Source organism: Sarcophilus harrisii, chromosome 1 (genome assembly GCF_902635505.1).
Source record: "Sarcophilus harrisii chromosome 1, mSarHar1.11, whole genome shotgun sequence".
Classification (NCBI taxonomy): Eukaryota; Metazoa; Chordata; class Mammalia; order Dasyuromorphia; family Dasyuridae; genus Sarcophilus; species Sarcophilus harrisii.
Genome location: NC_045426.1, coordinates 141,670,147 through 141,696,579, shown reverse-complemented (window position 1 = coordinate 141,696,579; position 26,433 = coordinate 141,670,147). Strand labels below are relative to the sequence as shown.

Here is a 26,433-nt window from a genome sequence, read left to right as displayed (position 1 = left end):
CATCCTGCTATCTAGGGGAGGGGGTGGGGGGAAGGAGGGGAAAAATTGGAACAAAAAGTTTGGCAATTGTCAATGCTGTAAAATTACCCATGCATAGAACTTGTAAATAAAAAGCTATTAAAAATTAAAAAAAAATAAATAAAAATGGGTATAGGTATAACAAATCACTGGTATTGAGATATGGCCACTGCCTTAAGAAACTAGAAATTTTAATTAGACGCTGGGACATCATGCTAACAATTAAGAGCTATAGGATATTTAGTACGTTGGGTTGACTATTGTTCTGTTTGATGACAAATATGAGAATGGCACAAAAAATTGGAACCTGTCCCTAAACTTAGTGAATCCTCAGCTACACAGTGTGAATGAGGCAGGTCAAGTAAGTAAAGGAATAAATAAAGCAAATCAGAAACAAAGAGATCATTATTATCAAGTAATAATTTGTAGTTTATTGAACTGTGCTTTTTCCTTTTTTTGTCAGAAAAATTAATGATTTTTTTCCTCATGGATGTTGAAGAGGTGGTTATTGACATTTGAACAGGATCCAGTTTGATTTTAGGTCTTCTCAAACCTAAGTAGCACATGATGATTATGATGAAGACAATGATAATGTTATATAACATTTACTATGCTCTAGGTATTGTGCTAAGTGCTTTACAATTTTTATTTCATTTGATCCTCACAATAACTCCAGGAGGTAGATACTATTATTATTACCTCCACTTTACAGATGAGAACACTGAAGCAAAGTTAAGTTACTTGCCTAGGATCACATAGTTAATAAGCGCAGTACAGATAAGTGATCATGTGGTCCTGTGTCCTCATTTTACAGATCAGGAAACTACTAGATTTGGAGTCAGAGACTTGGGTCAAAATCCCTGTTCTGTTATTTCCTACCAATATGACCTTGGACAAGTCACTTAAATGGACTTTAGATTTCTTATCTAAAAAATAAAGGGTCAAAGTAGGTGAACTCTGAGTTCCCATAAAGCTCTAGCTCTAAGATGCTATGAACAGTCTATGAATCCCAGAAAGAGGCGGTAACTTGTCTAAGATTCTGTGAGAGGCAGTAAATCCAAAATTTTTTTCCCCCTGAGGCAATTGAGGTTAACTGATTTGCCCAGGGTCACACAGCTAGGAAGTGTTGTGTCTGAGGCCAAATTTGAACCTCTTGACTTCAGGGCTGGTGCTCTATCCATTGTGCCACTTAGTTGCCCCCCTAGAACAAGATTTTAATCTAGATCTTTTTATCCCACAATCAATTATTCCACAGAATCAGAATCAGTGAATCACAAAAGTTAATAGAGATTTCAAAAATCAGAAAAGCTGTAGAGTTGGCAATCAAAGTCATACCTGACTACCAGTCCTTGCAATGATGTCTCCAACAAGTGAGCCAGTTTTCCCTTAAAGAAATCTAATAAGGGGGGAGCCCATTAACTCCTGAGGCATCTATTTTATTTTATTTGCTAATTCTAATTGTTAGGAATTTTCCTTACAATGAGCATAATTCTGTTTCTATCATCTGGAGAATAGATCCAATCGTTTAATATCTCTTCCACATGACAGATTTCAAATACACAGACAGCTATTCTTTCTCCCTGATTTCTCTCACATAGGCTAAACATTATCAGGTCCTTCAATTATCATCATATGATATAGTTTTGAGGGATCTTGGGCCACTTCTTCTATTCCTATAATACCAACTCATAAATTTCTACATTCTTCATTACTCATCTTGGTCTTGAGTGCCCACACATGATCCTAATTAATTTACTTAGAATGTCTCTGGTTCATCAGTATTCTTTCTAAAAAATGGAGCCCAGAACTGGACACAGCATACATACACAGTTAAATATGCTTCGTCAACCACATCTATCCAGAATGGAAAGCAAACATTCATGACAGGTAAAAACATTAGATTGATCATCACTCTGACCTAAATGAAATTTCAATTTAAGCCGTAGAGTCAAGGTTGCAAAATTAACAGCATATATATGCCATATAGGATAGCTAGAGCACAATGGATAGAGCACTGGGCCTGGAGTCAAGATGTCTTGAATTCAAATCAGGTCTCAGATACTTACTACCTATATAACCCTGGGCAAGTCACTTGCCTCAGTTTCCTCATCTGTAAAAATGAGCTGGAGGAGAAAATAGCAGACTACTCCAGCATCATTGCCAAGAAAACTTCACACAAGGTCATAAAGATTTGAACATAAGTGAAACAAATAAATAATGCCCCATACCTGCCAATACTCCTGATTTTTGGAAATTCCTTTCTTTTGTAGAACAATACTTGTTGGCTTTTCAAATGTATCTCTCTTAGATTTATTGGATAAATTTTGAAGTAATAAAGTAGCAGAACATATGAAAGAAATTTTATCCCATGTGCTAAAAAATTCCTTAATTATATTATCCTCTGACATCCTGCCTGTTTCCACTTAAATACTATTTTGTAAATAATGTCATTAGGAACTTAAAAGAAATCACTTATTTAGTAAATGGAGTGAATAGATTGCTATGGAAATTTTCTTTTTGTGTCTGTATTGTCATATTTCATAAAATATTATTGGGACTTTTGAAAAAGTGAAACAGTCCAGTTTACAATTAAAATCAACTTCTCAATATAATGCATCCTATAAATCCTGACATTAAAATTTCAGAAAAGTTAATAAAATAAAAAAAGAGAAACAAATAGTCAATGTCAGTCTTGTATTCATGCTATGCAAGCTTAGTGAACTGTATTGTATTTATGTTTTATGCGGTTGTTCAATACCCAGACAGCTCTGGCATTCAGCAAACATTAAATTATAATGTTCTTTTAAAAGTCTCCAGTGTTTATTGTGTAATAAACACTGCTGTAAAAGACCATTGTGGTGGTGGTTTATTTTTCTCAGGCAGAAACAACACTTTATGGATTATGGGTTGTTAATTGTCTATAAAATTGTACTTATTTATTTATTTTTTTTAATGTCAATCTCCCCTGAAGGCCAGGCTCTGCTTTTTAGGGCTTTTTTTTTTTTTTTTTGTCAACAAGAATTCCTTAAAGGTAAATTATGAGGTTTTGCAAATAGATCTTAATAAGAAAATTATAACTCTTGTATATATAACTATATGCTTGGCATAATTTTACTAAAATGGCATGGATGTTACATATTAAATCATAATTTATCTTCCTTTGTTAAGTCAGTTAATTATTTTTTTTTACCAGAAAGTAGCACCCTAATTGAGAGAGCAAATGCATTACAGATGTTAAATGGCATCATTTGAACATTTCTTTTGTTCTTATGGTTATTGTTTAGAAAAGGCTAGGTCATGGAGACATGAGTAAACCAAACTAGAATGGGACTCAGATAAAAGGAAAAAATCACAATGTAGTTTCTTTTGGAAAAAAAGAAAATCAACAGTATCACCACCCAAATTGGCAAGATCATAAATTTGATTTTTTCCAACAAAGAATTACTATCAAAAATCAGTGTTAGCAATTCAACTTGTGCAGATAGAAAGCTTAACAGATAGGTATAAGCTCAAGGTTTGATTTCTTACTTGCGCATATTCTTTCCTTATTGTCTTGCCACTTCCATGATAAATGTACACAGCCCCTCCATGATCATCTTCTAAGGGAGCGCCGATCACTATATCATTAAATCCGTCAAGGTTGAGGTCCTTCACAGAAGCAATTGCTGTTCCAAAACGAGCCCCACAAGGCTCATTTTTGTTTTTCTTTTTGCAGGAATCGTGCTTGAGGGATGAACAGCAAGTTTGCTTAATGGGCTCCAGGCTCATCTGGTATTCAAACCTAGTCTGTGAAAAAGAGGAAAAAGAATATTTATGGATATCTATCATTACTGCAGATGAGTAGATTTTTTAAAGTATATACTAAAATGTGTTCTAGTGATAACATAGTAACTACCAAAAGTCTGTGAAATGACTGTGTGAGAAAGTTAAGGATTTCTCACAGTGGATCATAGGACTGTGGGAAAGAAGTTCTCTTGAAAATTTATCACTAGCTTTTCATCAGTAGGGCTAAATCAGTGGACACCTCATAACATCTTGATAAAATCAACAAAGAGATATTTTAAAGGCATCTTCACTCATCCTGTTATCTTTTTTCTATTCAGTCCCACACACTTTGGAAAAATCCCCCAAAGATATGATCCCAGATTCTCTTCTGTAGAAGTAAGATAAAAGTTACTCTGTTCAAAGAACAAAGTTATTGAAAGTGTTGTGAGTCTGTAGTGAAAGGAAATAATAAATAAGAGGAAGTAAGAGATGGAAGAAAATAGAAATAAATAGAAATTCCCTCAAAAGGAAAGGAAGACAGCAAGAAGGGAAATGGAATCATACACTTAATCAGGTCTCATAAGATCTTTAGAAACATTAAAATTTAATAACAATACTTGCAATGCAATTATAGTAATAATATTTATGTATTGGTGGGCAGTGTTTTATAGTGAATGGAGAATAGCTCTTTGAATTAGAAACACCTGGGTTCAAGACACATCAAAGCTGATTCTTTATCCAAGATGGCATGAAGTTCCTTTTACACAGCTGCCTCTGACACACAGTGACTGTGTGATCCTAAGCAAGTCACTTAACTTCTCAGTGCCTTCAGGCATTGTCTAAGACTATAAATTGTAGATAAGGCATTGGTTGAAGGAGTTTCTTTCCTGGAAGTTCACTTCAGCAATGGAATGATAGGTCTATTCTAAAAATTATATTTTATATAATAGTTAAAAGTGTAATTAATATAAGTAGAAATGGGGAGGAAGGATACGGCATGATCTTGAATCAGTTATTACTTCTCTGAAATTCAGTTTCATCATCATTGAATATTACTAATATTATATACTATTAGTATTATAGACAACTTCTGAAATCCCTTCCAACTCCAAATCTAAAACTTGATACTATGATAATATATACATAATTAATAATATTTAAGTGTTTTTCTACAAATAGAATAATTGAAGCAAATTTACTCATCAAATCAATCTTAGGACACTGGAAAGAATACAAATTTTGTGATGATGTTATGCAAATATTTATGGAGGGGAATATTTTGACTTGGGTTATAATATTATATCTATTATACTAGCTAAGTGATCTTAGGAAAACCACTGTCACTCTCTGTCATCCATGTATCTCTCTTCCTTTTGGAATCTGTCTCTTTCTGTCTCTCTGAGCCTGATTTGTAAGGAAATTCCAGTGTGGAAACTCTTTGCCTCTACAACTCTGTTCTTTTTTGTTTGTTTGTTTTTGTTGTTGTTGTTGTTTGTTTTGATGAGGCAATTGGGGTTAAGTAATTTGCCCAAGGTCACACAGCTAGTGATGCTAAAGCTGTCTGAGTTTGGATTTGAACTCAGATCCTCCTGATTTCAGGGCCTGTGCTCTATCCACTGAGCCATGTAGCTGGTCCTTATGGCTTTGTAACTCACCTATAACTTAAAGAGTTAGGAGAGTTATTTGGGACACAGAGGCCAGGTGACTTGCCCATGGCTATCTAGCTGGTATGTATGAGAGGTAAGTCTTGAAACTAAATCTTCCTTACACCAAGATGTGTAATTCATCTATGGCATGTTATACCTCCTACATTCTCTTAATTCATTATAATTCATGAATAATTACCAAACAGTAAATATTTTTTGTTTGTAGCCCCATATTAAGAGTTCAAATTCTTTATTTAAAAAATACTGATGAGCCCTGAAAATTTCTTTCCAATGCTTTTTTTTCTGTGAATAATGTACAATTGAGAAATCCACTAGTTAACACTGCACTAAAAGAAGAGATGCCTTCATATTACTATTCAAATATTAGTTTATTACCTGATTCAAAGCATACACATATACTTTTCCTTGTTCCTCTTTCTCTGTTCCCATATACATTGGAGCTCCAACCAGTAGGATATCAGTGAAGGAGTCTTTATCAACATCAATTGTTGTTAAAACACTGCCAAAGTAAGAACCAATCTAGGAAACATAAAGGGAAGTCCTAATGATTGCCAAAATTACCTGGAAAGCTTAACATTAAACTATTATTTATTGCCCCTATATTAAAATAGTAGACTTTATGAATCCTTATATTATAAAAACATAGACATATTATTTATCCTTTTAAAATTGCTTTTGCATTTCTGATATTGTTTGAAACTCAGCAACTTAAGATAGCAACATGTAGTTATTATTGGTATTATCATGTCCTTTTCATACAGGATAGAATTAGGTCTATGAAGGGTTAAATATTTTTCTCAACAACACCTAGGTAATAAATGACATAACTAGGATTAAAGCTCAGGATTAGTGATTCTTAGTCCATTGTTCCTTCTAATATGAAAAGAAGAAAGGAAGAGGAGGAGGAAGAGGAGAAGAACACATAATGACGATGACAACAACACTCTGGAAATATTTTCATTATCCTTCCCATGGCTGATTATTTTGAGATGGAGCTTTAGGTAAACTAAACACAAATTATCTCTAAAGTTTTAAGCCATTTGGAAACCTTAACAACTTTAAATTGTCCTGAGGCTTTGGGGATAACCTGAATAGTATCCAGTTCCCCTAGGACATGCTCTTATATGTCATTATAAGAAAAAAGAATTCTGACATTAGAATTCTGACATTGGAATTGGACACAGAAGTGACCTCTGGATCTTACATCCTCAAAAGGGATATATGTGAGCTTAGAGAATTCTGACAGCATACCATGTAGAGATCTTAATGCTTGAGGATGGATAACCAAAAGAAATAGATTTTATCCTTCCTCCAAATTTCTTTCCCTTCTTTACTAATTCCAAAGGAAGAATAAAGTAGTTAGTTTAAAAAGAAAAAGAAAGAAGGCATCCTATCAATTTACAGTTGAAATTAAACTTAGATATTATCTAGTCCAAGTTCTTTCCAAGATTGGATCATCTTCCTTTCCCCCCCCCCCCAAGATTGGGGGAATGATCAGTCCAAGGTCATACTATTAAATCATATGGAGAATTTAAACCCAAATGATTGATTGTAAACTCTTATTTCTTTCAGTATATCAAAGAAAAGTGATTGTAACTGCCCTGCCTCTTCCCTCTCCAATAATAATGAATACCCCTTCATTTTAACTTGATTTCATCCATATTTCCTATCTCAATGATCTGTGATTTCAGTGCAGATTATAATCACTCTCTATTTTATAATTTGGTCTCCATGAGTCACATTGGACAAAAATGAGGGGTAAGCTTTCTGAATACTTAAAAATAATCATGTCTTTGTCATCTTGATAGGAAGGTAATGAACTAGAGAGGCAAAAGGAGACATTCTTAAAGATGACTAATGTACTGATTTGTTTTAAAGGCCTAGTTATAAAGGTAAGTTGTCTTTCTTGTTACCTATAACTCACAACCACAAATATTCTTCCATGGGAGGAATAATGGAAACTATTAATTATCACAGAACAATGGAAAACATTTCAGAGAGCTTCTTTTTTGGGCAAGGGGTAGATTAGTGAACAGTGATAGATACAAAGCTAAAAAAGGCTATTGAAGCATTTTTCTAAAAAATAGATAGAGGAAAACAAAAAAAAATTGCAGAAGGGAACACATCTATTATGTTTAATTTATTATAATATGCAGACACACACATACTTCTTTAAAATAGATGACATAATTCACCGTTTCTTATATAAGCCTCTTCCTTGTCCATTATTGTAAGTTGAAATGTTAGTGTTTGTTAAGTTTATAATAAAAATAGCATCAAATTAAAACAAATGGTGATGGTTCAGTATAAATTATTTCAGATTAATTAAATTTCCTTTTTGTAAAGGATTATGAGACTATAAAAGAAGAGAAATATTGTATATAATCTCACTTTAATCTTATGGTCAAAGTGGAGATATGAGGCTCACATGATTGTTCATTTACTTGGATGAAGCAGTGGTTCATAGACCAGACCTCAAGAATGGATTGCTGTTTACCATGAATTAAGTCACTATTAGTGTGTAGTAGTACCCCAAGGTTCTGTTTTGATACAGTTCTATTGAAAATTTTCATAAGCAAAATAAAACAGAAGGCATTTTCACATATTTAGAAGTAGTAAAGTGAAATTGAAGCTACATAGGGAAATTGATTAATCCAGGAAGTCTCTTGCTACTAAATGATTTTGTGCTGCTCCAAGTTAAGCTGTAAAAAACGATTTTGGCCAAGAAGAAAAACATTTGTTTTTGTTTTTATTTTTGCAGAGTCAGAGGGGAGGGCATGGAAGGGCATGGTGTCACAGAAAGTTATATGCTCTAGAAAGGACTAAATGTATTGTAGCATATTCTCTGAGGCTGCTTCCCCAACCCTCATTCACACTGGAAGGTTGGATTACTACAAGGGCAACTACATCTTTTTATATCTTTCTTCAAGGATTAGAGGAATAGTGGTAATTGGGGAGGTGTAACAGGATTGCTTTGCTATAATGCTCAGTTGAAGTTATATAACACTGTATGTGGTATGTATAATGGTCCCCAGCCATCACAGTTTCATAACTTTTCTGAGCTTGCCTCAAAATCCTATATCATCTGACCTGCCTCTCTTTCCAGATTTATCAACCATTTAATTTTTCCTGCTAGAGTGGATCTATTTTACTATTTCCTGATCTTATCTTATGCTTTTTTCCTCCCCTTTGTTTTCTGGAATATCCTACCTATACTGCTTTAAAGCTCAGCTCTTGTCTTTCCATGATTAAACCTAGCCAGCAAGGAACTGTTTCTTCTCTGAGAACCTTAAGAATTTATCATTCAAAGCATTTTTGTCCTTTCTTTTTTGGGCGGGGGGAGAGACTATTTTCTGTCTGCCTGCTACTAAAAGTTATCTTCTCAAGTCTTTATGTCTCATCTCTTGAACTTGATTTGAAGCTCCTTGAAAAACTGGGTCTTATGATGAATTGTATTTTCTGTAGTACTTAGAATAGCACTTTGCAGATAATAAGTAGAGGGATAGTATTTCAAGATTCCATCTATGATTTCATCAGTATGAATGCCACTTGTGACATGTAATTTTTTTTCAGAAATAGTTGTTTCCTGAGTTGCTATTGTTAAAATAATTGATTTTTAGGCAGCTAACATTCTCCTTATAAGTTTCTCTGAACACAGGTAAGTTCTTCTTTGAACAGACGCATAGTGATGATAATAACATTTAGATAGTGTCTATTAAATGCCAGACATTGTGTTGAGCACTTTACAATTATTATCTCATTTGATTCTTACAGAATTCTTGGAAGGAGGTGCTATTACCCATCCTTATTTTAGAGATGAGGTAATTGAGACAGAGATTAAATAGCTTACCCAGGGTCATACAGCTCATCTACTGTGCTACCTAGCTAAAATAATCTACTATTAGCCTGTACTAAACTTTTTTGTTTTCCAGGTTGAAAGAACTGGATTTTTCTGAATTTGTGTTCTGTTGCCCTCTCTTCAAAAATCCAGATCGCCTCCCAATCAAAAAGAGAATGCTACTGAAGGAAGACTTACTTTAGTGGAAAAAAAAATTTAATTGTTAAGCAACTGATAGATTTAAGCTTATGAAAAATAAAATAAAGAGGGTGAATGATTTGCAAAGTTAATTGTTATACTTAGACTTTTATTAATTGTAATTTGTAAACTTACTTGTTCTCCACCGAGGGTTTGGAGAATCTTGATTTCTTGGCCTTCCATTGTATAAGTAATGACTTGGCCTGTGTGATTATAGCGGGGCTGGCCAGCGATATAGATCACATCCCCAGGAATGGTGGCCGAGTTCACCATATAACCTAGAAAGAGAATAATAGTAGACATGAGGGTTTCAGAATTGTCCTATGTTTGATGCAATGTTATTATATCTCATATGGTTTGTTACTAAAAGTTCTACATAGTATAAATTTAGATCAGTTTTTACTTTTCTTGATTCTGAGGTCCTTAAGTTTGAAGACTATTATCATCCTTATTTTCCCCTCAGCTCTTATTGTAACCCAGGGTCTTCAAAAAGCAGATGCTGAATAAATGATTTTTGATTTGAATTTTACATAGTTGGGTCCATTAATAGACCATTTTTGGACAGAAATTGTATTTGTACATGTTAAATTTTGTTTTGGCACAAAATAGCAAGCATGTGAAGAACAGAGACTATTAACTTACATGGGATTTGATGTAAACAAATTCTTACTCTCTGTTTAATGGGCTCCAATGTGCTTTAACTTGTTTTATTTATAAATATTAGGGTACATGAATGAAAACAAATTCATAAGAATAGCATTTCCTGAGAAAGAGTAATTATATATGCTCATTTATGTTAGAAATATATTATTTATGTTAGAAATATTTATGGGAAAAAATTTACCATAAATTTACACAATATTTTCTGATTCAATTAATAGACAAATAAGAAAAGACATCGAGGTCTTTAATATTAAAATATCTTCCATTTTTATAAATACTACTCCAAAATGGTTGGGATTTCTAATTAAAGGATAAGCAACTACTTGGATTTAGTTTCTTTTTAAAATATTTGTTTCTTACTTTCCATTTTTTTCTTTTTTCTCATCTCAATTGGGGTAATGCTTTAAAAAAATGTAAAACGTTTTTTCAAATGGAGAGCTGCTTATAATATCTGGTTGGTTGTTGTCCTTTGTACTTAGAAGAAGATTAAAATGACATCACTATGTTAGAGTCCAGATACAATGTATCTGACTGTGGCTATCAGATCAATATGATCTCCAAATGCTCTGCCACAGGTCGGGCTATTTCATGTGAACATTTGGGGTAGACTCTCTAACTTTGCACATCTTGTCTGTCAGCTTTCAAACTTTCTAACTTTCTGCTCTTGATCATCATAGAAAGTCATACATGCTCATGCAATTAAAAGTTTAAGTTCAGCTCATGAAATTGTGTCAATTTTTGACTTCTTGATTTTAAGAACTATTAACTTACATATTCACTGGTAAAGTCCCAACTCTCCTACATTTTCATATTCTCTATAATTCTTGTACATAACTTTGCTATAAATCCCCAAAGAAAGCATATATCAATCCAGAGGCCTGGAGGCTACTAGAATCCTTCCTCTGCTCCTTTAATTTTCTGAGAGTATATGTGTAGCATTTGGGTTCCGTATCTATTGCACTTCCCTTTTGCTATATGACTAAATTATCTTTGTTTATAGGTATTTGTGCCTTGTTACATTATGCTCTTGTTTCAATCATGTCTCTGAGATCCCATTTGTTTTTTTTGTTTTTGTTTTTGTTTTTTTTCCCTTGGCAAAGATACTGAAGTTGTTTTCCATTTCCTTCTGCAGCTCATTTTACAGATGAGGTAAATACTGTTATTTGCCTAGTCACATAGCCATTAAGTGTGTGAAGCCAGATTTGAACTCAAAAACCTGCTTTCCTGATTCAGGATCAGCATTCTACCTACTGTGTCATCTCGCTGCCCCCATTCTTAAATTACTTGTAGTGAATATGTAATATACTATGCTATAACCTTGTTTATACCCATCTTTCCACCCATGCATCTTACAATTTTCCTCTGGGATAATTGTAATTTTAATTCTTCTGTTTGGATGTTTTATAATTTATAACCACAAAGTATTATTGAGAGGAGCTTAGTGTAAAAGCAAGGTGTTTTGCAACATCAAGCTATTTATAATCACCAAAATCACTGCTTTTGATGTCCAAAAATGGAATCTGTCATGCTCTCTGCCTCCCACACCATACTGCAACCAGCTCATCATTTAACTGCTTCATTATATATATTAACAATGGACCCAGATAGATTCGGAGGAGAAAATAAAGTTGGTTTACTTTCAAGTGATGACATTACCTCCCTGATATCATGGTCCTCTTCAAGAATGAAGGACAAACAATAACATTATATATGAAGAAAATGAGACCAAGAGAAGTTACATGATAACCAACAAGCAGTAGAACTCAGATTTGATTTTGAAATACTCATTCCAAATCCTGTGCTCTTTTCATAAATTTGCTATTATAGTCATATCTTTTATAGAAACAAGATTCTAACAAGCTTGTTGAAAACATCCTATTAGAGGATAGTCTTTGAAGCTGCATCTTGTTCTACTGAGTCAAAAATTATTTTATTGTTGTTTTCAAATCAAGGAACAATACATAGTTGGATCTTACACACACACAGAGACACACACTCACACGTGCACATGTACCCATACATGCACATACTCTCCAGCTCTCAGTTAGCTGTGTAGTGATAAAAATGTCATCTATTCTAGAAAATCATCCATGAAAATTTGCCTTCACATTTTCATGAAGGTTTACTTCAATTTGTGTAAAGTTGATTCTCATATTATAGATCAAAACTAGGCATTTGTGGCAGGAGTTTCTGATGCCTTCTTGAATTCTTCTATTTGGTAAAAAAAAAATACTTCTTGATGAATATATAACTACTCTGTATTTGATCTAGTCCAGATACTCTCCCTAAATTTATTTTCTAAATTGCCATTTCAATTTTTTCACATGGTCCCTGTAATTCTGTGGTAGTAAATTCCAAATATGAAGGTTTCACTGTAGCCACTGAGCAGAATAAATCACTAGAAAAATGTCTTCCACACTATTCCATTTCTTACTTATTTGTTATCTTACTGCTCATTAAAGCTCATGCCAAGTTCTCTAAAGATTTGTTTTCCTGTCAATTGTTTTTGGCTATTTTTTTGTTTTGTTTTGTGATAATGTTGCCTCTGATCTTGTGGTCTTCTCTTTGGAGTGTTTCATAAGTTTGTTTATATATTAAACCACCTCTGCCTTTGTCTCTTTACTTGGTAAAGTGAAAGTATTTGCTGGCTGAAGAGAGTTTAGACCTTTTAGAGTTTCTTATTGTGGAGGTTCTTTTGTACTAGTTAAACAAATTCTCCAAGAAAGGATGACAATAAACAATTTGATATTCCAATATGTCTTTTATAACTATAACTAGCCTTTTTCTTCCTGAGAAAATAATCAATTTTATTTTCTTTCTTGGCTGATTTTTTTTTTTCTCTCCCAATGTCTACTGCTTTCAGTGCTTCTTAAAGAAAGTATGCATAATATACAGGTGAAAAAAGACTTTGGAATAGTTTTTAAGAAATTGACTTTAATTTTGGCAGGGATTCTGTACTGTATTTCCTTAAATAGTTTTTGCTGTGCTCTTCGGCAATCGCTTTTTCCTTGAAATTACCAAGCACCAGAGATATTGGCTTAGCTTGAGAAATTTTGTAAAGTTTTTTTTATCATGGAATTTCTTTTCTTTATCCTTCTAGTGGCTATTGGCACTTAAGCTACTATTGTCTCAGTGGGGTCCTTTCTTTTATGAGCTGTTCTTTCATTGAAGCTTTTTGATAGAATGTTAATATGAATGAAACTCAATGTCTCCAGGAACTGTCTTTTGCATAATTGGTTTTTTTTTTTTTTTTTTTTTTTTTTTTGTATTGCCAGCACTTAGCACAGTGCCTGGTATATTGTAGATGGCTAAAACATGTTTAATGAATTGAATTACATCACTGGGCAATTGTACATAGAAGTTAAATCAATGCTTTAAGATTAAAACATGTCATTATGTGATGATCAACTGTGAAGAGCTTGGCTCTTTTCAACAATGAGGTGATTTAAGACAATTTCAATAGATTTGTGATGGGGATAGCCATCCTCATCCAGAGAGGGGATTATGAGGATTGAGTGTGGACACAACATACTATTTCCACCTTTTGTTGTTGTTTGCTTGTTTTTTTTTTCTTTCTCATTTTTTTCCCCTTTTGACATAATTTTTCTTTGCAGCATGATAAATGTGGAAATATACTTAGAATTGTACATGTTTAACCATTACTTGCCATCTAGGGGAGTGGGAAGGTGAGAAGAGAGGGAGAAAAATTTGGAGCACAAGATTTGGCAAGGAGGATGAGTGTTGAAAACTATCTTTACATGTATTTGGAAAAATAAAAAGCTATTGTTATAAAAAAATTAAAGCTTGTTCAATATTTAGCTTGTTTGATCTTTTTTTTTAAAATGTCATTCCCATTATTACCACTGAAAAACAGGGAGAGGAGATCACATAGTGCTGGGCTTTTACTGACATTTTTTTATTCATCATTTAATATTAAACCTTCTAGTGATAAGCTTCTCTGCTAATAATTAGTGATTCTTGGGAATTCATGTTCTGTGTCACCAAATCTCTATTCAATCCTTTTCAGTTTGAGAAGAACTTATCAAGGCCCTAGTGACAAAGACTATGAGAATGCAGACCACTATGAGGACACAATGTAGGATTTTTGTGGAATATTCATTATGTAAAATTAACATTTATTGAGTTTGTCAAGTGCTGTGGGAAGAAGGAAGGTAAAGATAAGTAATATTATGTGTTGAAATAAGTTTTATATAATGACTAATTTGAAAGTGGGCTAAGGAAAATTAATAATAATAATATTATTAGAATAAGGGAGGTACAAAATGTCATAGTAGTATAGGATAGGAAGATATTAGGGAATATCTTTGGTTCTACAGAGAATAGAGCATTTGATTTGATACTTATAGGGTAGAAAATATTTTGGCTAAGCATAGCTGGAGGGAGGAAGTAGTAATTACCAACAATTAGGTCATAACTGAATATTAAAAACAAAAACAAAACACAAAAACCTCAAAGAGTTTATTGTATGGACTAGAAATCTAAGTCATGACAATGTATTCTATATACAAAGAATTTTTGTCACTTCCTGAATTTGGGAGGTTTTGGTAGTTGGAAAGGGAAAATTAATACATTTGTTGTTATTTTTAGAGCAATCTATGGATCTGAAAACTGTGTTAAGGTTTAGAATTAAAAAGACCCAACTAGGAAGATGTGTAAAATACAAAGAAATCCAGAACACTATCTAAGGCAAAATAAAATACTATTCTCATGTACAAAAGTGTAGGAAATTAGGAGGAAACTAAAGCAACTACAATCCTTATAAGAAATAAATCCTGACATTTATTTTTAAAATTTTCTTCTTTGATAAAGTGACAAGATCTAGTAGGTCAAGGGAAAAGTTATTTTGATTGGTCTTGATTTTATGCTTTCACTGCATGTATTTTTACTTTTGATTCTGCCTTATATAGTCTACTAATCAATAAACCTGAAAAAAATTAGCCAAGTTCCTTTTAGCACCAACACTCCCTAATCATTTATGAAGTGTATATCTGTCTGTGTGGAACATGGGATGAAGATCTTTTTTTTCTTTAAAAAAAAATGGGAGCATGTCTAGCTATAGAGGTAAAGGCTATTGCAATGTGTGCTACTCCCAGGGGTTTATGGATTAACATAAGATATTTTTCTAGAACCTATGCAAAAGATTTTAAACATAATAATAGCTTCAAATGTAGGCAGGTGTTAGGCTCACAAATTCAAATTTTTCTTAGCTTATAAACTTCCTAATGAACTTTTGTAAAATCTCTCTATGGATTGAGAAACCATTTTAAAAGCACAGGGTAGTTTTCTTTTTCTGGGATTTCTGGGCACTTTTCTTCCTGGAAAGAAATTTCCTTATATAAGTTAGACTTTATTTTGGCAAAGTGTATCCATGGTCTCATTTGTGACTAAGTTAATTTAATGATTGCTGCAACAGACCAAAACCTCATCATTCCTGTACATTGTAGACAGCACATTCATAGTTTTCCTTTCCTGGAAAGAGAAGAGTCATAAATTCTAGCTTGTACAGCCAGGAATGAAGAAGTTGTTATTTATTTTGTGCCACCAATCACATCTTGTGATCAAGATTTCTAACTCTGCCGAAAATAACCCTGAGCTCTAGTAGGGATTGGAATAGGAGATTTTTATTTAAAAGGTTCATCAGCAACAGACCTCATTTGGTTATTAGCAAATATATAATGCTTATAGCTATTGTTGTTTATTCTTGGTTTTCAGAGGATTAATGACAGCATGATGTTTTGACTTGCACATGAATTAGATTTGTGGAGGCAGAGTTGTATAAATAAAGTCTCTCATCTCACTCTCTCTTCCAGGGTCATCAAAATCCTGTGCAAGACAAAAGTCAGGTTTGCTGGCAATGGCCTGGGATGGAGTGGGATGATCTTGGTGTTTAATGTTTGATTAAACTCTAAGCGTTTCACAGTACCTGCTTCCAACATCTGTATGGCCATTGCTAGTTAATATGCAGGTGATCACCAATGTAGAGTAGCTTATATAGCTTTTGATGTCTCACAGAACCTAGTATAATACTTTGTACATAAGATCTCAACAAATGAGGTTTATGTATATTTGTGTATGGATATGTTTGTGCATATATGTATGTATATATGCTTATATGCATGAATATGTACATATATATATATATATATTCATGGATGTATATTTTTATATATTTGTGCTTAATTATAGCCTTCTGTGAGGGGAAGGGAGTATGGGGTTGGAGATTAATAAAATAAAAAGTACAACAAAAAAAAAAAGATCTCAACAATAGCTGTTCATTAATCCAAGATTTTTATAGTTGTTTATTAATCTAAGATTTTTACCATGTAAATATTCCTGCTAGCATTATTGTTCTCCCTTTTATATGACAGAAGTGGAATTCACATATATAAGTTAGTCTGTGAGCTCCCTAATATTTTATATAAAATAGAATCTATGACTTGAAAGAAATTTTAGACATTATATCAAATCCAATCTCCTATCAAATATAGATATCAATGTTAGACTCTGCTTAAAATGCTGTCAGTAAAGAGAAACTCACTGGTTCCTGCTGAAATCTATTCCCTTCCAGAGCTGGAGAGTTTGAGTTTTTAGTAAGTTTATTGTTCAGAATAAACAATTTCTATTTATTGCTTCTAATTCTAATAAAATTAATTTATTGCTTCCCACTTTTCACCAACTCCACCTGTTAGGCCACAGTTCTTTTATTGTCCTGACCCATTTTCCCTAATTATCCTGATCCAGTCCTGACTCAGTTTCTCTAAGTGTTCTGCCTCAGTTTATAATTGTCCTGCAAAGCCTTCCTTCCCTCTTTATCAGAATATTTAATAAGGATAAAAGATCTTGTGTTTTAGAATATCAGAATGCCTCTCCCTATCCCAAGTTATCAGAATATCAGATATCATCTTATCAAGATGCCTCTCCCCATCTCCAGGGTGCCTCCCCCTAATATGTCATCCCCCTTTCCGGTGGCTTACTCAACCCTGTCAGACTCTTGTTCCCACTCTCAGCATCCTGACTCCGCCCCGTCTCAGTCTACCCCGAGTCTGAACCATGTGTATATATGTCATTGAGAACTCACTTGGAGACGATAGTTTCATTTAGCCCTGGGACCAAACTATGGATCCATTTGGTCCTAGTATATCTCTACCTTTTAAATAAATTATTAAATACTTTCTAATCTCTATCTTGCCTCAGTTTCTCCGGCATTACACACAAAGTCCCCCAAACTAAATACCCCTTTGTTGTTTGGTCATTTTTCAGTTATGTCCAACTTTTTATGGCCCCTTTTAAGATTTCCTTGACAAAGATATACATTCCCTTAAACTAATTTTCACATCGGATATGATCGGTCTTTCATAAAACATGGCATTTAGAGCTAAGCACAATGCTTCCACTATGGGCTGAGTTCTGATACACTTAGTGACCATCTCAAAGGCCCCAGTTAAGTCTCTGAGGTAATTTTACTCCAGACTTTTCTTTCTGGTTAGTAAAGAAAGAAGCATTTCAATCAACAAATATTTTAAACATCTATTATGTGCCTGATATTTTGCTAGTCCATTGGGAATTCTAAGATAATATGAATCAATGGTGCCCTCAAGTAGTTTACATTCTATCAGGAATTATACACATTTTATATAGATTTTACATTATACAGATTTTATATATATATATTATACTATATTATGCATAAGTATATACAAAGTATGTGCAAAGTAAATACATGGTGATTTCTCCAGGGGTAAGGAAAGCATAATACAAGCAGATGGTGTCTAGTATGAAGGGAAGTGGAATGGAGGTAAAGAAAAGCCTCATGTAGGAAGTGATGCTTAAGCTGAGTTTTGAAGGAAAATAGAGATTCCAAGAAATGGAGCTGAGGAAAGAATACATTTTAGGGATAAGGGAAACCTGATGTAGAGAGAGACAAGAGATAGGACTGTGGGGAAAGTAGGAATAGTAGGAAAGCTGCTTTGCTTGGACTATAGAGAGAGAGTGAAGGCCAACAATGTATACTAAGACTGAAAAGGTAGGTTGAGGCAGAATGGTGAATGGCTAACCAGACAAGTTTGTACTTGAACCTAGTGCTAATAGAGAGCTAATGTAGCATATGACAATAAAAGGCAAGATCTTAATTTCATGACACTAAAGCCTAGGATTCTAGTGAAGTCAAATCCCCAAAAGAAGTAATTTTGATAATTAATAATTAAGGAATATAAATATACTCACCTAAATAGGAAGCAAGTGGCTCATTTTTCTTAGTAGCCTCAACATTAAAGGAATTGTTTGGTGGGGTTATAATTTGGTTATCTTTCTGCATGACAACTGTTCCATTCCAGTCATAGGCCCCAACAGCTCCAAGCATAACCCAGTCCTTAGATTTAAAGGGAAAGATAAATATTAATATTCAATAGTGAACTGTGTAGGATGACATTTTGTTTTTCTATCTTCCTCAGTTTCCTTTATTTGTAAACTGGGGATAATAATAGCATCTATCCCTCAAGGTTGTAGAGAGGATAAAATGAGATAATATTTATAAAGCATTTTGCAAACTTCAAAGTGCTACATAAATGTTAGCTATTAGTATTATTTCAATTTTTAAAATTCAGAATTTAATGAACACTAGATGGAATAGGCATCTGTGTATAAATAGTAGAACATAATAGAAAGGGATATTTAAAACTGTGGAAGATTGTACCTGAAATCATAAAACTCTATTATGTACCCCTCGCTTCTCTTGTTAAATATGTAATGAATTCATAAACAGTTCTAATAAGAGGCCTAAGGAATGCTGTTTTCAAATTTGGATCAAAAATCATTAGTGTAAGGTCAGCTAGGTGGCATAATGGTTAGAGCACCAGGCCTGAAGTCAGGAGACCCTGAGTTCGAATTTGACTTAACCCCTCCTAGCTGAGTGACCCTGGGCAAGTCACTTAACCCCAATTGCCTATGCCAAAAAAAAGAAATCATTAGGATATAATCAAGACAATCCTCATATCAGAAACATATGATATTTGTAATATCAAATATCAATTTTATTTATTGGATAATAATTGCTAAAGTTCAGGTAATAGTTACTATTTGACAGGCACTATGCTAATTACTTTTACAATTATTTCATTTGACCTTCACAAGAACCTTGAAACATAGATGTTATTATCATTCTCATTTTACAAATGAGGAAATTAAGTGACTTGCCCAGGGTCACACAACTTAAGTACCTGAGGTTGAATTTAAACTCAGGTCTTCCTGACTTCAGGGCCAAGACTCTATCCACTATGCCTTCTCAACCAAAAAGACAAAAATAAGGTTTTAGTTTTTACCATCAAGTGATCAACTTACTTGTGAATAATGAGCACTAAATCCAGTCTGGGACATTTCCATATCAAATGAGGCTGCTGACAAGTCAGTTGTGGCTAAAAAATAGAAAATAGTCATCTTTAAAGACTACAGTGATTTTTTTATTTCAATTGACTTTTTTTCTCTGAATTTAGTAATCATCAAAACCCATAAAGATTTGTATAAAATTATAGTATATTCATTTGATAGAACTCATTGTACTTTGAGTACAAAATGAAAATAACAAAAATGATAACTATGTTTTTCTCCGAGAAATATAGGAGTGTTGGAATCCTAGTGTTAACTCAACTTGAAACAAAAATGTAGTGATCTTCTTTAAAATAATAATGAGATGGTTCTCTCTGGAACCAGGTTTCTTGGGGAGGTTTCTCGGAGGCAGCCTTAGTTTCAGTTATAAGTAAATAATCACCCAAAATACAGCCAGCTGATAAAATGCAAACATTTATTTTCTCCTTCCAAGTCTTGTCTCTTTCCTTGGGCCCGGTTATCTCAGAGGCTTATCTCTCTGCTTGGTTCCAAAAGCTCTTGCAGATTGTCCCTTGCTTCTACCTTTGCTCTCTTTCCTTGGTTCTAAGAGCTCTTGCAGCTTTGTCCTTTGCCTCTGCTTTCTTCAGCCTCCAGATGGAATGAATCTCTCTTGCCTCCAAGAGAGGGCTTCTGGCTCTCAATCTCCCAGAGTGCTGAATCTGGTTGTGCCTCCGAGAGAGTGCTTCTTCTCAATCTCCTCAACTGAACTGATGCTCCCTTCTCCAATCTAATTCAGCTGAACTCTTCTCTCAGTGTTTTCAGCTCAACTCCCCGAGAGAGCCTCTGTTTCTTATATAGGATCTCTTCTGAGAGAGAGGGATTATGGGTTTCTCCCAAAGTGCTCTCTGGCCCTGAGAGTTTCAAGGGACGTGTGAATTCGGATATCTCATACTAAACCCTGAATTCTCGCAAACGTGTGAACTCCAGTTAGTACAGGTGTGAACACAAGCATTGTTTCTTAGTTCCACTTAGTACCTTGTTTCAAGTTGAGTTAACACTAGGATTGCAACATAGGAGGATTGCAGACTTTTGCAACCCAATGATATTCTTTCTTGGGGACTAAGTCTTGGTTCTGACTGGTCAATAAATTTGCTTCTACTAAGAAGCTCTCAGACTTGGGAGACTTAGCTCCCAAACCAAATTTGTCCCATAAGGCAATGAGAGTTCTTAGACCTTAGGAATCATAATCTCAGGGTTTCAGAGTTGGAAGTAACCAGTCAGCACTTATTTGAAGACTACCAAATGAAGGGGATCTCTCAAAGCAATCCACTCCATACTTAAATGGTCCCAATTATTAGAAAAGTTTTCATACATGGAGCTTATATATGCCTCATTGCAACTCTCATCCATTATTTCCCCTACTAAATATTCCCAGTTCCTTTAACCAACCCTTGTATGACAGAAAATTATGGGAACAACTTCTTATTCCTATAAGTTATCTCTCAGTGCAGCTCTGGTCTTTCTGAAGCTAAGACATTTTATCTAATGTGCCATCTAGCTCCTTCCAAGTCACAGCATCAATTTAAATATAACTAAGCCTTCTCTCTGCATGCCTAATTACCCTAATATAAAGATGCCATTGAAGAGTCTTTGGAGTCTGTGCAGATTGCCTCCTATAGAAACCTTTGTCCCCTAGTACCAGAAAAATACATGTTATACATGGAAGATTATTTATTATTGAAATAATAATAATGATAATTTAAACTCTGTTCTTTGTAAAAAATTCTGCCTTTTCATCGACATATCTCTAACCTGTTTTTGACCATTCCCATAGTAGATCCCCAAAACTTAGGAACTTGTAAAAAATAGCACAATGAACATAAGTTATTTTCAGTCAAGCTCAACTCTTCATGACCCCATTTGGGATTTTTCTTATCAAAAATACTAAAGTGGTTTGCATTTCCTTCTTCAATTTATTTTACTGATTAGGAAACTAAGACAAACAGGGTTAAGTGACTTGCTCAGAGTCACACAGTTAGCATTTGAGGTTATATTTGAATTCAGAAAGAAGAGTCTTCTGGACTCCAGGCCTGGCACTCTATCCACTTCACCACCTAGATGCTCCTTTATAATAGGAAGTCAGATCTCTTATCTACATGGAATAGGATATTCCAAAATGCTTTAAAGCTTTAAAAGACACTATGACTTCTGGGGCACCCTTTATATTTTTATGCATCCTTGTATATTTATATACCTATGTGCTGAATGTATATATATATATATCTATCCATAGACATATGTTTGAAAACATTCAGTATTCCAAACTTAGCAGTGTCACATAATACTAAGGAAGTTGGAAAAATATCCATTTATTTTTCTCTAATTAATGGCTCATTTATTAATGTTACTTTGCAGATAAGAAAAAAACCTATAAGTAATCCAAAATTTATATATAAAAAAATCAACCTGCTCTTCTAGCAGGGGAATATAGGGTAGTCAAATGAATGAAATCAAACCCTAAGCTTCTTTACAACTTACCTGGAATAAATTGCCAGTGAATAGGTTTGCAAATGGCTTTTATAGGACTAAATTTTATAGGGGAAACAGTCAAGAGTCACATATTACATTTCAATCACACATTGGAATAGCCCTTTCATTAAGGCAACTAAAATAAACTTTATTTTAAAACATTTTGCTCTGAGAGCTCAAGGCACTTTACACTTATTATCAAATTTATCTTTACAATCTCCCTAACAGGCAAGTAGAAACTGTGCCAAAGTGCCCATAAAAACCACCTCCTCTAATTTAGGGAGCCCTGACTTTCCAAATTTCCATTTGCTTCTGGGTTCTGTCTTCAGGAGCAGAGAGAAAAAGATTATGGAGAACAGCCTAGTCCTACCCTGCTCAAGACCTCTCCTTTACCTCTGGAGAGGTATTTCTCTGTTATCTCTGCTGTTCATAAGGGAAATGGAAATGTTAAATAACTTCCTGATATCCCAAAGTAAGTCACTGGCACTGGCTACTCAGTAGGCTAAACGGATGCCAAAAGGAAAGAACAATGTAGCCTTCACTTTATCTGGCAATTGCTCTCACAAAGGGTAAAGATTTATGGGAAATGGAGAATTTCCAAGTGGCAGGAAAATATAGTTCTTTCTGATCTGATTCTGTAAAATTCAGAAACACTTTAGTTAGTACAATAGACAAAAATGCTTTGATTATAACAACTATGACCACTCATAATTCTAGATGATCTCTGATGAAACATATTACCCATCTCCTGACAGATTTCTGATAGATTCAGGGGGTGCTCATTGATGACACATTTTTTGAACACAATCAATAAAAGAATTTGTTTTGCTTGACTATGCATTTTTTGCAAGGATTTTTTTTTCCCTTTTTCCTTTTCCTTTCCTTTTTTTTTAAAAGTGGAATCAGCATAAGAAGTAGAAAAAATAGACTTCTGTTCATTAAAAAAATAAATAAATAAAATTTAATTAAAAAATCTAATAAAGATTCTCAGAGAGCTTTTTTGGTGTACTGTCTTCCTGAGATTATTGCACAGCTTTTAAATTCAGAAGCTTTAACTTCAGCAGTAAACATGATAGACAGAAAAAGCATAAGGTATTTAAAAGTAAATTGAATTTTCTTTTCACAGCCAATAGAGACTTCAGTTCTGCTTTCCAAAAGACACAGTTTGCCTTCTCCTCTATAGTAATTATTTTCCTTTTGTCACAGGATCCTAAATGAAAATACATAGTGGATAATAGTGTCCTGTAAACTTTAATAAATTTGTTTTTAAATTCCATTTGTAAGTTGTTTCAGGCTTACAAGTTTAGGTTATTAGAATTTTAAAATCTAAAAAGGTTATATGAAGATATTATGCTATTTCCCCCCTCCCACCAGTGCCTTTTAGTAGTGCCCTAGGTCACCCCTAAATAACACTTCCCACTAAGGAAAATAAAGGCTAGAGGTGTCTTTTCTAGCAGTAGGGTCCTTCAGGAATGAGTAGAACTTATGACTGATAAATCACTGAAGTCTTAATATTTCTAAAAGCATAGTGAAACTGATGTGGAAAATGTATTGTGACTTGTGGATCTCGCTGACATTTTAAAGCAAGTTCTCCTTTTTCCATTTCTTCTTCAGTTCCCTCTGATTTTGTTTGTTCTCCACACTTTCTTAACACCTATGTTCTCTAGGAAAGTGTCAGCCTCATTTCAATATTAACAATGGACATTTATATATTGCTTTAAAAGGCTTGCCAAGTCTTTTCCTGTATATTATCTTATTTAATTTTCACAATGAATCTATAAAATGGGTAGGATATATTTGAGTATTTTTTTTAAATACATGAAGAATCTCAGGTTCAGAAATCTTAAGTGACTTGGCCAAAATCAGAGTCAGAGACAGGAATGCAGGTCATATGTGATTTAAGTGCCTTCATTATATTGCTTTCTCCACCCTCTTAATTCTTTCTTTATAATTAGATTATGTTTCCATGATCCTATCACTAAAGGATCATAGGCCAAGATCTGGAAGAGAGCTTCAACCTCTTTGTTTTATAGATGAGGAAATAAATGTCCAGAATAAAATCATTTGTCTAAGATTACATTGGCAGTAAATGTCTGAGGTATCATTTACCACCAACCCTATGATTTTAGAGTTAATTTCCTCCCCACCCCTTTACTATGATCTGTTTCTAAAGTAGTTTTTTTTTCTTTTCTTCTCTTTTCCTTAATAAGAAAATTTATATATATTATAAAATTAGGAGAATTGATTCAAGTACTAGTTGGAAGTTATAGATTGGGTAAATCATAGCATATGGGAAGTTGGATGGCATAGTGGATAGATACTTACTAGCTGTGTGACCTGAGAAAGTCACCTAACCCTGTGTGCCTCAGTTTCCTCATCTATAAAATGAGCTGGAGAAGGAAAGAGTAAACCACTCCAGTATTCTTGCCAAGAAAACCCCAAATAGAAAAATGACTGAATAATAATAACAAAATCACATAAGCTTCTTCAAGCCAGTAGTGTATTAGGGTCAATTGAATGGGCTGAGTAATGAGAATCAATTGTTAAATTTTCACCATGAACATTTATGCCTTAGGATTGGCAAATGTTACAAATTTAGGCTTAATTTACAGCTTTGTTGATTAATAAAATGCTAATAATCCAGGTTAAATTTAAAGTGTGCAAGACATATATGTAATACACAACCTCTCTTCAACATACCGCCCCCCCTTCCCACCCTATCCCCACCTAAGGCCAGAGTTGGTTGTTAAACATTTACCAGAATACTTTCCTTCTGGCTTAATCTATGGGACTAGGTTAGGCAACATACATTGGAGACAAAGGTCTTTCAGACTGTTGTCATTTTTGTCTAGTGGCAAGGAGTAGTAGATCCTCACTGGATCAAAAGGTTAATAGCTTTCTCTACAGCACCTCTTCTACAGTAGTAACACAAGAAGATGTAAATATTCGTTTAAAAGGGCTCTGGATTTTATGCCAAGTATCTGTACTAATTCTAGGGACATTTTGACAAGGGAAAGTTTATAACTTTCTAGTTCAAAGTAACTTGTTAACCTAGGAAGCACCATGGAGCAAAACACCCATATTCATCATCATTTATAATTTATCTCCATTTAAAGTCAAAGTATGGAAAACATCAAATACAAATAAGCCAAGACTACAGACTTCTATTGCTATGCAGTGAGACAATGTTTTAATATACTGATATAAAAGGTTCCATTTTCCCAGGAGACCTTTAAAAGACTGAAAAATTACACTGATAAAAGTCTAAGTCAAAATTCCAAGTTTTGAAACTGCTTGTATATCTATTTACTTCCTGAATCTTTCCAAAAATATCAAAAAGGAATGAAAAACACAGGATATTTTTGTTAACTTCTCTTTTCATCATTGTCCTCTTTATTAATCACTTTGCTGTGCCCTTAGGAAGAGATCTTCTAGCAGCTCTGAGGCATTGTGAAATATGTGTCTGAATGAAAGATGTGTACAAAACAGTCTAATACCATGGTAGATAAAAAAGATGTTACAAATAACAAAGGCAGTATTCTTGAGGGCTTGAGGTATGGATTTAGCATTTTGGTTTAAAGAAATTTTCATACCTTCCAAGGCAAATATTCTTTCTCCCAGACCTTCAGCAATAGTGACTAGTGCTAATTCATCAGAGACATTGAAGAAATGCTTTTCAGTAGGCTCACTTGCAATTGATCTTATTTCTTCCACAAATTTCTCAGTGCTCAAATTCCCTCGGTTATAGTGACCAAGAATCTAAGACGCAACAAAAAAAGGCAAGAATATATTTGATTTTTTTAAAATTATAGTTTTTTATTTATAAAACATATGCATGGATAATTTTTTATCACTGACCCTTGTGAAACCATGTGTTCCAACTTTTCCCCTCCTTCCCCCAACCTAGATGACAGGCAGTCCAATAAGTATATGTTAAATACAATATATGTATACATATTTATGCAGTTATCTTGCTGTACAAGAAAAATCGGCTTTAGAAAGAATGTAAAAATAATCTGAGAAGGAAAATAAAAATATAAGCAAAAAATAACAGATAAAATGGAAATGCTATGTTGTGGTCCACACTCATTTCCCATAGTTCCTTCGCTGAGTGAGTGTAGCTGGTTCTCTTCATTATTTAACAAGTGGAACTGATTTGGATTATCTCATTATTGAAAAGAGTCACTTCCATTAGATTTGATCATCATATAATATTGTTGTTGAAGTATATAATGATCTCCTAGTTCTGCTCATTTCACTTAGCATCAGTTGATGTAAGTCTCTCCAGGTCTCTCTGAAATCATCCTGCTGGTCATTTCTTACCAAACAATAATATTCCCGAACATTTATATAATATATTTGATTATTGACAGATAGTAAACAAAAAAAACAGAGTAATTTAATATAATGCAA

At 33.8% G+C, this 26,433-nt stretch overlaps 1 protein-coding gene across 1 annotated transcript in view; it reads right to left on the bottom strand.

Moving 5' to 3' along the window:
• ITGA1 (integrin subunit alpha 1) overlaps positions 1-26,433 on the bottom strand; it is a 193,605-nt gene that overhangs the window by 52,572 nt on the left and 114,600 nt on the right. The window contains exons 9-14 of the mRNA XM_031964896.1: positions 25,614-25,779; positions 19,507-19,580; positions 18,394-18,538; positions 9,622-9,764; positions 5,826-5,969; positions 3,547-3,804 (exon numbers count right to left, since the gene is read on the bottom strand). Coding sequence (XP_031820756.1) covers positions 3,547-3,804; positions 5,826-5,969; positions 9,622-9,764; positions 18,394-18,538; positions 19,507-19,580; positions 25,614-25,779 — 930 coding nt within the window. The remainder of the gene's footprint in view (positions 1-3,546; positions 3,805-5,825; positions 5,970-9,621; positions 9,765-18,393; positions 18,539-19,506; positions 19,581-25,613; positions 25,780-26,433) is intronic.